Genomic DNA, 16,990 nt, shown 5'->3' on the forward strand with positions numbered 1-16,990 from the left:
GTTTTTGCATGTCTCATATGTCTAAGATCTGGTTACTATATTCTAGTACAGTTTAAATGGAATTTTTCCTTTGATGTGAATACTTATTCAATCTACTGTCAGTTATATAGTAAAATGGTTTTCAATGTTTTTGTTTGTGCAGTTTGCAATAATTGTTGTATTGTTTTATTTATCTGTTAATTGCTTTTTTGGTCTAATGTTTGTTCGTGGGCTCAATGATGACCTGCTGGGACGAAGAGCAGTTGGCTATCAGAAAGATCAAGAGTTCTAAGAGCCTGAGCAACAACAATTTGGAGTAAGGCAAGTGCCCATAACTAGTGCCCTAGGTGTGGTCTATTAGAAAGGTCCTGAGTTAAGATGTACAAAGTTTTTGGAGTGCAATGTTTTCTGTTTGCTCACTGTTATTTTTCTACAAGGTCGTTTTTTTGTATAATGAGTTAACATAGCATTTGAGGGTTAATTTTATGGACTGAAACCATGAGAGCAATTTCAGTAGTTTCTACATATTAAGCAACATTTTTCAAAATTACCCCACTGCATGGTTTGCGAGCTTGACTATACTACAGATACACTTATGAAAACACTGTTCATGAAAATAGTTTAAGAACTACGGTCAGTATATGTGCATATGGAATGTTTACAGATAATGAAATAAAACATGTCTGTATCATCCCATGCTTTTGAGTTGTGTCACACTAGTACTACAAAATTTCATAGTGCAGAGTAGAAAGTTTATAGAGTCATAGTTCAAGTTTTTCTAAGATTGGTGGCTGAAGTTCAAGTTCAGTTTTTTTTATATAGTTCAAATTATAGGATTGTGGGACATGAAGCTTCTGAATTTAGAGGGCAAACTTTACAATTAAAAGGTTTTATAGTTCAGTGTATAAAGGTTTTATAGTTCAGTGTATAAAGTTTTAAAAGGTTTTATAGTTTTGAATCTAGCAGCACAAAGTTTATAATTTCATAGTTCAGAGTTTTGTACCTAGAAGTATAAAGTTTGTAATGTTATAATTCAAAGTTTATAAATTCTTAGTGTAAAGTTTCAAACCTAGCAGTGCAGAGTTTATAATGAACCTAGCGCTACAAAGTTTATAGTGTGATAGTTTAAAGTTTTAAACCTAGCATTACAAAGTTCGTAATATGATAGTTCAAAGTTTATAAATTCATGTGTAAAGTTTTGAATCTAGCAGTGCAAAGTTTATAATGAACCTAGCGGTGCAAAGTTTGAGTTAAGTTTTTAACCTAGCGTTACAAAGTTTGTAATGTGATAGTTCAAAGTTTATAAATTCTAAGTGTAAAGTTTTGAACCTAACCGTACAAAGTTTATAATGTGATAGTTTAAAGTTTTGAACCTAGTAGTACAAAGTTTGTAATGTGATAGTTTAAAGTTTATAAATTTTGAGCATAAAATTTTGAATCTGGCTGTACAAAGTTTATAATGTGATAGTACAAAGTTTTTGAAACTTGCAATACAAAGTTTGTAATGTCATAGTTCAAAATTTATAAATTCTTTGTGTAAAGTTTTGAATCTAGCAGAACTAAGTTTATGATGTGATATTTCAAAGTTTTGAACCTAGCAGTATAAAGTTTAATAATATAATAGTTCAATGTTTATAAATTCAGAGTGTACAGTTTTAAACCTAGCAGTACAGAGTTTATAATATAATAGTTCAAAGTTTTAAACCTAGCAGCTCAAAGTTTGTAATGTGATGGTTCAAAGTTTATAAATTCTGGAATCAATTTTACAATTCGTAGTGTTCATATTTTTTTTACATACACAGATGTAAAGTTCAACATAACATCATACACTTTTAATCTGTTTACCTTGTCTTAATTTTTTCAGGGTATTAATGACAACTATTTAGCACTGAAAAATGGAAGCCACATGTGCTTTATATTAGCTATTTGCAAGGACATATATATCTCGATAAATAAGATGTACTCCTTTTTCTATTTTTTTCTGATAACCTGCATGTCTTTTGTGAACTATTTTTTTTTTATTTTTCTATATCGGTTAAATCATTAGTCCTATATAAAGTATTATGAAACATAAGATATTATGAAGATTGAGAATACTACTTCTACATCTATATGGATTTCAAACCATCGCCCGCCCTTTTCATCTCCCACATAATCACTATCTCGAAAGAGAAATAAAAAACTCGTTGAATTCAAATTGGCCCTTCAGCCCAAAATCTAGACATGAGAAACGCTAATAGGCCAGCCAAAAAAAAACGCTAATGGCCATGCATCTCACATTCTCACTGCTGACGACACGCCGCCATTAATAACTTCGAAACATGCATTTTGAATTTTGAACACACCAGCCGCAGAATATCCCATACGCCGGAAAGTCATGCAGGGAGTACTGGTACCAGACATGCATTTTGAAGTTTGTCTTTGTAGCTCGGTCGTATGTCCATACCCCTTCCTCCCAAACACATACCAAATCATCAATCAGAGGCTCCATGTACACACTCATATTATTCCCCGGGTGTTCAGAAATTATTAACGACAAAAATATTTTCTGTCGTTGAAAGAGGACGCTGGAGGGAGACACCATTCTATAAGGATTGAACCCAACAAGTGTATGAGGCAGACACCATTCTATAAGGATTGAACCCATCTGTTGCCAGCGCAACACGTACATTACGAGCCTCTAGAGCTTTCTCACGATGAATTATATCAAACCTTGTCCATGCTTCACTATCGAATGAATGCACCAGCTTCTCAGGATTGTATTGACGTCCGTATTTATGCCATGTCATCTGTTTCGTGGATTCTGCAGTCATATAAAGTCGTTGGATCCTCGGTATGAATGGAAGGTACTGTAGGATCTTCATGGGGACGGCGAGCTGTCTCTTCTGACCATCACCAGAGGATTTATACTTCACATAGTACTTTGCTTCCGCATGTTCTTTCCTAAATAAGATGCATCCCTTCGAACAAGCATGTATCTGCTCATATGGCATCTTAAGTGCACGAAGGAGTTTATGTGCCTCATACATGCTCTTTGGCAGGACGTGACCATCCAGGAGCAGGCTAGCTGAAAAAATATGGTACAAAACATAGCTGGCTAAAAAATTGTAGCCCTAATAATACCACAGTACAAAGCAAAGCATAGCTTCTACAACCAATCCACAAAAATGAGACACTTCATATTGTCAATGTAGTACTCACATGCATGTGTATCAGTAAACACTAATCTATTTCTAAACTAAAAATACTAATCAATATTTCAGTAATATAATTTACTCAAATTTCAATTCCATGATTGCCAAGATATATACTCATAAGTCTTGGTAATTTAACAGTGATTGGAACAGATAAAAACATAATCAAGTAATTTGTAACTAGCTGGTGAACTTTACCGGTTAGTTACAAATTACTTGATTAAGGTAAAAAACACTATATATATATATATACTAACATTGTGTTTTTTACCTTATCAAGTGATGAGATGGTGCCGGGGGGAGGATAGCGGGCGCAGGGGGGGCAGCGCGTCGACCGTCGAGGGGAGGGTGCCAGCCGTCGGGGGGGGGGGGGTGTCTGGCAGGCGACGGGGTGCGGGCGTGGGGCAAGGGGGCAAGGGGCGGTGGCGGGTGTGTGTGCGCGTGGCGGGGGCAGGGGGCGTGTGTGTGGGTGGTTGTGTGTGTGCGTGCGGCCGGGTGGGTGGATATGAGGGGGGTTTGCTGAGTGCCCCTAATCTGACACTCGGCAAAACCCAGCTTTGCCGAGTGCCAGATCAAGGGCACTCGGCAAACCATTTTCTTTCATTTTTCTTCTTTTTCTTCTTTTTCATAACGTGTTTTTCTAAATTTGTTCCGATATACTTTGAAAATACCTTATCAAATTCACTCAACAATATATATTTGATTTTTTTACAAATATTATTCAATTATTTCATGCAGTTATAACTCAAATTCAATTTATATCAATTAAAATTTTATAATTACACTTAACAAATTAAAATTATCAAACGGATAAAAAAATTATCAAAATTTGACATGAAACAATATATGTTCTCTATTGCCTATACAAAAAGTTTTAAAACCAAACCCCAATTTGACTGTCACTTTGACTCCAAATCTTACCGAATCCTTCTCAACGCAACAATTCTTCTTCTGAGATGCTTCGGTTTGTAAACATCCTACGTGACAAATTGTGTGAAACCTTCTCAATTTTTTACCATAGCATCCACGTATGATATCATCACATCATGACAAATCTCATGATTTTCAGACTTCATTTGCTTTTTTTTAGAATTTAAAAACCATTCGGCCACACGTTCGTGGTTGTGTTTCCTGAACAAGATGTTCGAAATTTCTTTTCATTTCTCGGATAAGGCCTCACAATGGACTTAATAACATGAATATCATTTTTCTACTCATTTTATTTTATTATTTGAATCACTTGCAGTTCAAATTTGACTTATACCAAAAATTCCTTGAAATACAATAAATTAATTCAATATAGCAAACAGGTCCAAAAATATACCAAGTCTTAACATGGAGTACCACACGTTGTATGTGGAGAGCAGAAAAAGTTTCAAGGTCAGAAGAGAAAAAAACTTGTTTCTTTGTCGAGTGCCAAACAAATACACTCGGCAAACATATTTTTTTGTCGAGTGTCAAATAAATACACTCGGCAAATATATTTCTTTACCGATTGTATTTGTTTGCCGAGTGTTTGCACTAACGGACACTCGGCAAACGTAATAACTGACGGTACACTGACTAGCGGTTGCCTACGTGGCAGTTCTTTGCGAGTGCCTAGCTTTTGCCGAGTGTTTTTTTTTTCTGGTTTGCCGAGTGCCAAACTTTGCTGTGTGTTTTTTGTCTTTTTTGTCGAGTGCAATTATTTTGCTGAGTGTTTTTTTAAAGCACTCGACAAAAATCTTTTTTTACCGAGTGTACAATATAATACACGGCAAATATTGTTGCACTCGACAAACACCTTGTTTCCGGTAACGTTCTCCCCGCTCTCTTCGACTTCCTATATATACACCTTGAAGTCACCTACACTTTCTTCTCCTCCCAGTCATCAATCTCCATTGCATTTGCATGCCAACGCACTCTCCACCCACCCTTCTTGCCGCGGCCGTGCATTGCTAGCTAGCTGCTTCGTGCTCGTGCCCTCCTCGTCGATCGTCGTCTACGCGGCGGCGGCGGCATCTATCTAGGGAGGAAGGATCTGTCGAAGGAAGTTGAGTACACATGGCGGCGAACGGCGAGGATCGGCAGGCGGTGGCGGCGGCGACGGAGGAGGAAAAGATCGTAGTGGAGATGCCCGTCATGCCGGCGCCGCCGCCGCCGGTGAAAGTATCACCGGCGGGGGCGTCGGCGTGGGAGACGGCGGCGCTGCCGCTGAGCATGGTGGTGGTGCAGGCGTTCACGGTGGTGATGCTGCTCCTGTCGAAGCTGGCCCTCAACACCGGCATGCGCCCCTGCGTCCTCATCGTCCACCGCAACCTCGTCGCCACCGCCGCCGTCGCTCCACTCGCCTTCTTCTTCGAGAGGTACGGTTGTGCCTATCCTCTAACCTACCTGCTGAAGTCCCTGTTTTTCGTTTCGCAAAAAAAAAAAAGTTCCTGTTTTTCTTTTTTTTTGGTTGCGAGAATACATAGCTGCAAACAATTTATTTTGTCCTGCAAGTTAAAAATTCTTGTCATGCATTGCGTGCTATATATTGTTAGTTTCTCCTCCTTGATTTCTTTGTTCTTTACTTGAAAAATAACTCGTTTTTTTTTAGAAATTAAAAATAACTCGCGGCATGCAAGTATAGCAATATGAAAAAAGTATAGCAATATAAAAGTCTATAACATTAACTCTACTAATTCACAAGATATAGATATAGAATTAATCTAGACACATTTCTTCTCATTATTCTCCCATACATGCATAGTAGGTGGTTACCTTAACACCGCCTGTGAATCTGTGATGTGGAGCACCTTTTTCTTGCTCCCTTACCATACCATCAGACAAAAACAAGAGAAACCATTCAGTTGCTCCAAATCTCCCATCTACCCTAGTCCTCCATCAACTCCGGCGCCGCTGGGAGAAGGCCTTCGAGATCACCTTCCGCCATCACCCGGAGCTTTCACTGGAGCAAGGGTCCGAGCATTATCTGGATTGCATTCGCGAGCCAGAACGTACTGCTCGCATCAGCACTAATACAAACTGAATGCACACATAAATTTGTGAGTTTATTTGCTGCTGGTTCCAAAAATTAGGGCATGTTTGGATGATACGGTTGTTGAAAACTGTAGTATCATAAAACTGTGGTTTTATGTGCCAAAGAGATAGAAAACTGTGGTTTAGAAAAAAAAATGTCACGAGTGGAGTTTCTAAAACTTCAAAAAGACTACAGTTTTAACAAAACCATGGTTTTAAAGACTACAGTATTTGTTGCATCCAAATACTCAGTAGCTTTTAAAAGACAAAGTATTTTATAAAACCATAATATTTTTCCAATACTTTAAAAATTTTTTGCATCTAAACATGGCGCTATGTACACTGTATATGCATTCTGAATATCTCAGCACTCTATAGATAGTACGTATGTCGCTATGTCAACACTAGTACATGATGCTTCAACAATATAGATTTTTCACACAATTTTTTTTATTTGACTTGAACTGAATCCACACAAGATATCTAGATTTTTTCCAGTTGCCCTCGTATGCATGCACGCCCTGGTCGCCGCACTTCATTTTATTTTATTTGAAAATGGGATGGCAACAGTAGTTTTTTTTTTTGGAAGAATCCGGAGGGGCTTTCGCCCCTACAGTTGCCTTTATTAAAAACAGAACCAGTAACATAAAGTAAGTTTATTTACAAGACAAATTTAAGAAACATAAAATAAAAGGAAACAAAAAAGATCAACTGCAGGACCGAAGCTATACTAGTCATCGTGCACATTTATTTTTGTCCTTGAAAATACCGTGCACATGCGCATGCACGACAGTACTTTTCTTTTTCTTCTCATACTCCACTTTCTTTTTTCGGAAACATGCTTTAACACGTGTTTCATTAAAAGGTTTCTTCTCATACTTACGTACCCAAGTACATATATAGAAATATCATCATAGAAGATTTTCTTCATGCATTCATTTCGATGGTGTCCATATATACCGGCGGATACGACCGAGTCCGTGGTCAAATATTTTACATATACCTCCAAGAGGAACAACATTTTTCAGTTGCGCTACCACCCGGCCGGTTGACAATAGTATAAATCAAATATGATTCTTTAATAATAGTATAATAATTTGGTCCTTGAATGAAGTGATAGATGAGCGGATGGATGACTGTTTGCATCCGGGATCCAAGGGGCAGCAGCTACTATCTGTTGTTGACTGCCAACTGTTACATACCCCCGAAAGACAACACAACCTCAACCAGCATGCATTGCAGTCCACATGTCCATTGACCCCTGCTGCCTTCAGATTCGACGCAGCCGCGAAATTTCAAACCGATTTGATCTCTGTCTTTGTCCTTTTGGACTAGAGCCTACGGGCTACAACTAGAGCCAGCTAGCTAGTAGTTCTCTGATGAACAGGGACAGGATTTAGAGTGGCTTGTTGGTGTGCCTGGCTGCCACTAATTGCACTGCTAATGGGTAATGCATGCATGGCCATTAGCTAGCCAAATGTCAAATGCCAACCCACACTTGATTGATTCTTACTGCACTGTCAGCACCTGCATATCGTTTTTTTCTCGAACGTGCCGTGTAGCACGTATTTTATTAAGAGAAAATAGACAACATCAAACCAAATAACAAACGGCTCAACACTGGGTAACCAAAGGTTTCCTAGGCGAGCAGAAGGAAGGAAAAAAAACAGAAGAAAAAAAACTAAAGAAAACTACGACGAAGCCCGGCTACTACCACAAGATTGACTAAAAGCAACAACGGGTTGAGCAACAGCGAGCTAGTAAACTAGGTAATGGGCAACGATTGGACGACCTAGGGCGGATACCCAGAGGTAGGCTAAACCTCAAGTTCCACCCCTCCACCAGCTGGATGCCCTCAATCGCGTAGCCTGCCGGGAAGAGCATCCTGATTGCCTCGCGCTTGGACTCCGAGAGAGGCCCGCCGAATAGGGCCATGTACTCATCGAAATCGCCCTCCGCATCGGCTTGCGGCGCGTGATCCTACTGGCGGAGTCCCCATTTTGCCATCAACACGTTTTGGGCTTGCACGGTCGGGTTGGAGGCTCTGCATCTGCTCTTTGGCGAAAGCCTCCCGCTATGACGTGGCGGTGAGAATGTGCATTCAACCGCACGACGCCTCCTAGGAACATGGAGATGTGGAGGTTCGACCTAGATCGACTCTGTGGTGGCAGAGCAAAGCTACGACTGCAGAAGCTGCGAGACTGCACTTGGTGACACCGGAGCTGGCGCCACAGCCGCCGCTGCGCCCATGGGCGACAAGGCCACAGGCTGGGAAGGACTTCTGGACGGTGACCCCACGTGGCCCGAGTGGTCCTCGTCCGAAGACGGGGCCGAGTGAGATGGGCCAGCGAGCTCCACATTGACGCAGTCGCCCCCCCCCAACCGGAGGAAACATCCTCCAGATGTGAACGCGCGGCCAAGTCAGGCGATCCACAAAGCTGCGCCGGAAGGGGTGACCCTCCTTCTGGTACCCCCACACCCGAAGCCTTCTCCATGATGACCAACCCCTCGGAGCGCATGGGATCCCATCTCTCATGGGCGGGCACGGCCTGCATCTCGGAAGCGATGGGGTCGAAGAAGTCGTCGAAGGAAACCTGAGGCAGGGAGGAGTGCACGGCAACCTCGCCTGCAGCAGGAATCACGGATGGGGCATGGGGCGTTGATGAATCAGCAGGCAACCCAGAGGTGGCCTTGACGGTAACGCTACCGAAGCAAAGCGAGCCAGACCACGACCATGCCCTGCAACCCAGCGCACATACACCCATCAACGGCGATGAGTGGCAAGTGGAGGCAGTAGCGACAATGTTGGACCTCAGCCGCTTGCAGTCACGCGCTATGTGCCCAAACCCGCGGTAGCGCAGGCAGCGGCGGGGGAGCCGGCAGGTGGCCACCCGGTGAGTCTGGGATAGGCAGTTGAAGCACCTACCCCGAAGCCTGGCCTCACCACCTCCCCGACCCAGCTGCTGGTTGCCCACAGGATGAATTGGAGAACGGGGCAAGATGCACTGCCACCCATCAGCATCAAGGGCGGATACCCTGCTCCACGGGCCGAGCCGCAGTCGAACTAGGATCCGCGGAGCCTCAGAGGGCGGGGCCGCACTGCCCCTGCGTGGCGCGTCGCAGTCACCCGTTGCGGCCGCGGCAGCCCTCCGCCAGCGGCGTCGGTGACGGCGTCGACGCTGCCTGCTGCGCCGCGACACCTGGATGGCAGCCACAGCCGCATCTGCCATCGGTGGGGCGCTCGCCGAGGAGGGAGCAGCGCTCGAGCGGGTTAAACGCGTGGCTAGCAGCGACGGGGAAGGGGAGCGGGTCGGAGTCGTCGGCGAGAAAGCCATCCTCCCAACGCAAGTGCTTGGACCTGCCGGCGGAGAGGTGGCCAGGGAAGAACAAGGCGGCGTCGGGGGAGAGAGTGGGGTGACTAGGAGACGCCAACAGCCCGGAGCTGGAGGCCTTGGATGCGCCCAGCCCGGCCCCACCCATCCGGGACGGTGGCGACGACAGCAAAGGATGCGTGGCGGCGGGCACGCCGGCAGCCACGAAACCCACATCGGCAACTGCGGCAGTCGCAGGTCCACCCGCACCAGGCGAAGACCGCTCGGCCGCCAGAAGCCGTTGGCCGCCCGCCGGACGGGAGGCGCCACCACAACAGCAGCCAAGACCGGAGGCAGGAGACCCACCAGTCGATAGATCAGCATGAGGGGGGAACGGATCCGAAGCTGAAGGACGGATTTGAGCGGGATTGAGGGAAGATTGTGGTGGATTTTGTGGAGGGGGCGGGCGAGCACCCGAGGGGAGCGGGGGGGGGGGGGGGGGGGGGCGCTCCAACGATATCGAGAAGGCGAATTCAGCTTTTGTTGGACACAACGTGTATGCCAAAGCTTGATGACAGATCGGTACCTACTACTTCCATTTTCAGTGTTTTCCAATGTTATTACTCACATGTCTCTGTTATACATTCTTGCTGTTCTTCATGGTACGATCACGATGTACTACTAATAACTTCTTGTTAAACAGCAGTTACAAACTGTTGGCTATACTATATATGCAGTGTTTTTAATGAGATTAAAGATATATGTCCTGACTCCTGATATGGCACGATCGATTGATCTTCTCCAATTCCTTTTCATGATTTCTTTCCATCTTGGTCTGTTTCAGGGAAATGTGGAAGAAACTGAACTTGGCTGTGTTGGGTTGGATTTCCTTAAATGCTACATTTTCGTAAGCACTCGCACTCAGCCTGATTTCAGTTGTCATACTCCCCTGTCTTTTTTCTAACGAATGCTAGATACATATTCCTTCCGTCCTGTAATACCGTGCATTCTAGCATTCAAAATTTGTGCTCAAATATAATACATTTTAGAGGACAAAAACCAGTTTTGGATTAAATATTTTTCTTTTATCAACCAATCACCATCAATCACGTTGATGATAGCATCTAATTAGGAAATAAAATGTGGGTATATGTGTTTTTATGTTCTTTCTTAATTTGTCCTAAAATTCCTAGAATGCAATATATTACAGGAGCAGTAAATTAATTGTTCTTACATCGTCCCATACATGTGCTTGGAAGAAGTAAATTAATTGTTCTTACATATGCCGCAGAGTTGTGTTGGCGATGGGGCTGTACTACTACGGCCTGCAGGTCACAAGTGCCGCGTACTCCGTCGTCTTCCTGAACCTGATCCCCATCGTGACCTTCGTCATCGCCATCTTGGTCAGGTACGCAAACAAACCAAAGCATACATGGACCTTGGGTGGTATATATGCATGTCCCCCATTTGTGTGATGCGTATGTAAATGACTAAATGCATTCAGAGCTGAGAAGGTGGCGCTGGGGAAGTGGCCTGGCAGGCTGAAAGTCCTGGGCGCCCTGACGTGCGTGGGCGGCACGATGATCGTGAGCCTGCTCAAAGGCCGTCTTCTGCATCTGTGGCCTACGCACCTGCTGAAGACCTCCGACGCCGGTGCGCCGGCGAGCGGCGGCCATCACCGTGACATGCTCACCGGCACACTGTTCCTGTGCGGCAGCTGCCTGAGCTACGCCCTGTGGTTCATCGTACAGGTATATCTAGTCTTTGCTTGAAGAACTGAAATCCACATCTCCCTCTGTGATGAGTGATGGCTGATGGCTCCATCGTGCATCCAATGACGACAGGCAAGGCTTGGGAAGGTGTTTCCATCAAGGTACTGGGGGACGATGCTGACGTGCCTGTCAGGAAGCATACAGGCCTTCATCATCAGCGTGTTCCTCAGCCATGACAGGGCAGACTGGAGACTCAAGGGGGACCTGCAGCTTCTGACAGTCGTCTACTCGGTAATTATATGTACATACTGATCAACAACGAATTAACCAGAGTAGTTAACTAGTATAATCAATAGCGTGATGGATTGGATTACACATGTATCTTCTGCTGATGACGGATCATCATGTGCAGGGTGTGTTGAACACGGGCATCACCTTCGTCCTCATCTCATGGGCGGTGAGCCGTCGCGGGCCAGTCTACCCTACCATGTTCAACTCACTGTCACTGATCATCACCACGGTGATGGACTCGCTGCTGCTAGGCACCAAGATCTACATTGGAGGGTGAGTGAGACTGCACCTTTTCATTTCAGGCCTGATGCTACTGCAACTGTAGCAAATCCGACAACTGAGCTAGTCTAGTGGCCGTTGATCAGTAAATTTCGAGATGAAATATGTATGTATATAACTACTAAGCTAAGTGGTGTTTATATATGTGCACACGCAGAGTGGTGGGGGCGCTGCTGATCATCGTGGGGCTGTACGCATTCCTGTGGGGGAAAGGCAAGGAGCTGCAAGCTACGGCCACGAAAAAGAAGTTGGAGCAAGAGCAGGAAGAGGAGGAGCAGAGGCGGGGCGAAAGCGAGATGACCTAGCTAGTCTCTAATAAATTGCTAGCAACAACCTGATTTATATATGAGGCTGCTAGCAATTGTAGTCTAACTATATACTGATGAGGCAGTATGTAAACCTAGTGATGGCCGGTAAGGTGAGACGACTGATGATATATCATTGATGGTAAATTGGAGCACCCGAGAAGAGAAGAGAAGAGAAGAGAAGATATTACAAATAAATAAACAAAACATACAGAAGCAGTTTGGCAGGCATTATATATGTGTGTTGTATAATGCATACCAGCATATATATGCAAAATTCATGCAGTTCAATACATATATATGACGTACTTAAGGTTAGCTATATTGAATTGCAATAAAGCCTGCATTGAGGGTGGTGTGTTTCCCTCCATGCATGCATGTTGCATGATATATCTATCCGTCTTGTTTCAGTCTCTTGAATTTTGCTCCAGGCCAAAAACTATGTTAATAAGCTACCTAAACAATGTGTCTATTCATGCATAATACGCATGACACAAATCATATCGTCGATGATGCATTCGTTTTTCTTTTCTTTTCTTATTTTCAGCCTTTCAGGCCGGGGACAGGGTGCAGATGGTATTCATATTCATGAATCATGAACCAATTGTTGGCGACCTAACGGCGAGTTGCTTATATGATCACGTACTAGCTAGCTAGATGACGTGTCCACCCAACAAACTAGGCACGCATCATTGCCATTCATTTATTTATTATTATCCAAAAAAGTAGCAATAGTCATTGTGAGACTTCCTAACAGATATTGAACACAGCACATCATTTGTTTTTAGAAAAAAGGAACAGTTTCCGGTGTCTACGACCGCACACTGCCAATATAGCTGCTTCGAAATAAACATGAAAAGAACACAACCAAGAGGGAGATAATCATAAGCAAACTCTTTTGTTGCTTCTCAATCCATTTTATTTTTGGTGAAAATGTCTAAATCCACAACCACCTCTAAAGCTCTGTTCGTCTGTCGGTTGGACTCCCTTCCCTTGCGTCCTCATGTTGCAACAATAATGTTCAGAACTGCAACAAGTATATGTTCCGAACAAGGTAGGCTGCGTATATAAAAGTGTGTATCATTTTTTTTCTCAAAAACAAGAGCAGTACTTGTAGATCATATTGCCCTAATAAGAAGAGATGCAAGCCGCACATAAATCAATATCTTTTCATTCTTTCGATATGCCAGTAAATCAATTCTCAAACGTATGAGATATGGGTTTAGGCGGGGTTAACCCGGTTGATACTTGCATTGACAAATCTCCTGCTTTTTTCTATATCTAATAATAATGAGGTAAAATTTCTGCCATATTTTTTTCTGCCTCTCCCATCCTGTATCTGTATCCGTATCTGCCTCTCCCTCCCCGTACCGCATATGGTACTTGTTTTCTTTTTCATCAGAAGTCCCAGACGCTCAGCACCGTGTGCTTCTAGGAAAAAAAAACATCTTCACGGAATTGCTCTTTCTTTCAAGTCTGTATGTGAAACATGTCTTCTCCGTTTATCTGCCTCGAAAAAAAGAGCGTTTCCGTGAAGATGTTTTTTCGAAAAAAGCACACGGTGCATTTTTTTCTTTTTATTGTTTTTACGAATATAAATACAATATTATAAGTCTGTGAACTCTAGTCTTTCCTAATAAATAACTATTTCTATCACTAATTGTTGATTATTGATGTAATTTTGATTAGAATAAAATTATTTTTTTATTATATTAAAATCTGAATCAACCAATAATCAAAATAATAAAGAGTCAAAATTTCGGTTGTACTTCCTATGCTTCGGTATTATTGTATATATTTTCCGTTCCAGTCCGGATTAGTCGTATCTGCTTCAAGCCTGTGTTCCGCCCTTTACTACGACAAATCCGGTCCAAACCTGCTCAACTCAAAACGATCGACGGATAACCGGCCACCAGTCCGCACAGATACACTCCGTCAAAGTAGCAAAGAAAAGAGCCTCGGTAGCCGGCTTGCCCAACATTAAATTAAATAATAATATATTTGCCCAAATTAAATAATAATATAATATAGAGAACAAAAAAAATGTTTGAAATAAAATAATAATATATTTAGATAAATTGTGAAAATCTACTTTACAACGTGGGTTTCATTGTATTTTCTTATTTCAAAAAGTATTTACAACTTTAGGTCTTTAAATTTATATTAAAGTAATGGATGTGGTAGCAGGCCAATGGCCGCACACGTCAAGAGATGGAGCAGAATAAATCTTCAAGCGGCATGGTCTTATGTCATAAGGTATATGTTATGTTGCAACACACGACCATATTTTGCTTTTAATATGAAAGTTAAAAATGTTATTTTTGTAATTATCTTTTTTACTTCCTACAATGCCATACGTCTCTTCATGTCCCGTATATAACTTGGACTTATGACCTGTGCGCACATGACCTAGAACAATGTGTGTCAAAGACATATCCGAACAGATGATGCAATCATTGGATAAATCTGCCAAGACACAAATCGTCTAGGTAACTACACAACAACCTATTACAGTTTTAATTGTTATATAAAAAATAATTGACCAAAAATATACATAGTGAATCGAATAATCTGACATTCACCCATAGCAACGCACGGGCAAATTTGCTAGATTAGAATAATGGAAGAAATATCTGGCTTTATTCTTAGAGAAAAATCAGACCAAATAATTACAAGTTAACCAGTTAACTACTACAATGACTGAACCAAATTTACAAAATAAATCCGACTCAAAAATCAATTCTTAAAATAAATGGCCACCCAAAAAACGCGAAAAAAATGCATAGCCGCATTATGATAGTCCTTTTTTTTTTACATCATCAAACAAAAGAGACGAGAAGCTTTCTCTTGCGGCCCAGTCGGCCCAATAGGCTCCAGCGCCTTAGGCCCAGCCTTGACACTCAATGCGGTTTACATGCATGCATGTTTTCCGTGCTCACGCCAATGCAATGAGCTTGCTTGACATTGAGTGATCAAGTCAAGACCTACACGCATCAAAGTTAAAAAAAAAGAAGACCTACACGCATCACACATCGATTTCATTAGCTGGAGATGGCCACATGCACCAAGTATGCGTGTGTGACCCTACATACCAAGATATATGCACATGCATAGGCTAGCTAGCTGCTTAATTAGCAAGCCCAACCTTTTAGATTATGGCAGACAATAACAAATATTCTTAGATTAATTACGCCAGCCTAGTTATGTTGAGAGATACCATCAATTTTTAATAATTAACTACCAAGGTACTAAATTCGGAAATGCTACACTGCAGACATCCAACAGTCCGGATGCCGCACTTCCTGGGCATGTACACTGCCAATCCAATAGATCTGTTTCCCTTTCCCTTTATTCTTTCACCGTTTCTCAAAATAAAAAAAAGACGGCGACATTCCCAACTAGCACGGCCATCGCGGCATTCCCTACCACTCGCCCCGCCGCTCGCCTTCTCTATAGCGGCGACCACCTCTGCTTCCTCCGCCCCGAGGGCCGAGGCCCTCGCCCGCCTCCGCGACGCCAGGCTGCGCCACTGGGGTCGTGCCTGCCGCCCACCCTTGCCCTCGTCGACAGAGTCAGCGCCGGCATCCTCCTCGTCACCTCCTCCTGCGGCTGGAGACCGCTCGGGCATTGCGGCCGTGCCATACTTTACGCTCGCATCGAGGCTCCGCGCGCCCCGGTGCCCCAGCAGAAGAAGCTCGCGGCAGCCAAGCCCGTGGTGCTCTTCGTTCTGCCACCTCCCAGCCCCGATCTGCCCATCGAGGCGGGTATCAAGTTCCTCAACGCCCCTGACATGGTCGCCGCCTCCCACTAGAGTGTCGCGCCTGACATGTTACAAGCGCATATTTCAAGTGTTTCAGATGTCCTAGAGGCATGTTACAAGCGTTTCATATGGATGTTACAAAAGTAGATCGGGATGTTGCATATGTTGTAAAGTGTTCGAGAGGCATGTTGCAACTGTTTCAGAGGCATGCTACAAGTGTTTGTTCATAATATTTTTTTTGTTTCAGACGTATGCTGTAAGCGTTTTTGATCTGGATGTTGCATATGTTTCACACATAAGTTGCAAGAGTATGTTCGAAATGTTTCAGCTGTTTCAGTCTTATGTTGCAATAAGCGTTTTTATGTTGCAAGTATTTTATCTGGATGTTGTATATGTTTCACACACATGTTGCACGTGTATGTTCCAAATGTTTCATTTACTTCAGACGTATGTTGCATTCAAGTATTTCATGTTGCAAGTGTTCATGTTTCAGAGGTATGTTCAGAGAGTCATGGGGCATGGCCCCGGCGCTAGGGGAAGGGGCGTGATGAACCGGTGGCCGGCGGATGGGGCGCGCAACGCACCTGGGGTCCTGCAGACGGGGTGTGCTCATCCTCATCCCGGCTCCCGAGTCCCACCACATAGAGAGAGAGGAGGGGTTCAGGGGAAGCAGCGGCGTGCGCGAGGCGGGGTACACTATTGATAGCTCTTAAAAATAGTCTTTAAAATCACTTTACTAAATTAGAATAGAAAACTGAAATTGAACTATATCTTGAAAATCATTTTGGACCAAAATACATGAATTATGAAACTAGAGGAAATAATACACACAGAATTGAACTAGTACGAACGCTTTCAATGGATTCTATGTTGTTCCAGCAAAGACAACAAATGTTCTTTTAGGATGTCCTTGAAGTTCCATTCCTCCAGACTGAGGTCTCTGAAGTCCCTTGTTACTTCTAGAAATTGGATGATCAACTTGACATTTAATTTGCAATGACATTCTTGAGGCTGACCACCCAGCCTGCCACTCTTTTAGGCGTCTCCTTAGGAGTTTGAGCTTTGCTGTCAGAGCCTTAGCACAATCAACTCGTTGGCTTGGAACTGACCAGCTTTGAGTTAAACATTCAGGAATTCACTATACTCTCCTTAGGAATTC

The 16,990-nt window shown here is 43.2% G+C and overlaps 1 protein-coding gene across 1 annotated transcript; it reads left to right on the plus strand.

Moving 5' to 3' along the window:
• Positions 1-5,216: 5,216 nt before the first annotated feature.
• LOC136529952 (WAT1-related protein At1g09380-like) lies at positions 5,217-12,279 on the plus strand. Its single transcript, XM_066523001.1, has 7 exons — positions 5,217-5,518; positions 10,329-10,391; positions 10,776-10,892; positions 10,989-11,235; positions 11,329-11,487; positions 11,609-11,760; positions 11,924-12,279. The coding sequence occupies exons 1-7, from the start codon at positions 5,217-5,219 to the stop codon at positions 12,069-12,071; spliced, it is 1,188 nt and encodes a 395-aa protein (XP_066379098.1). The 3' UTR covers positions 12,072-12,279.
• The last annotated feature ends 4,711 nt before the right edge of the window (positions 12,280-16,990 follow it).

Source organism: Miscanthus floridulus, chromosome 19 (genome assembly GCF_019320115.1).
Source record: "Miscanthus floridulus cultivar M001 chromosome 19, ASM1932011v1, whole genome shotgun sequence".
Classification (NCBI taxonomy): domain Eukaryota; kingdom Viridiplantae; phylum Streptophyta; class Magnoliopsida; order Poales; family Poaceae; genus Miscanthus; species Miscanthus floridulus.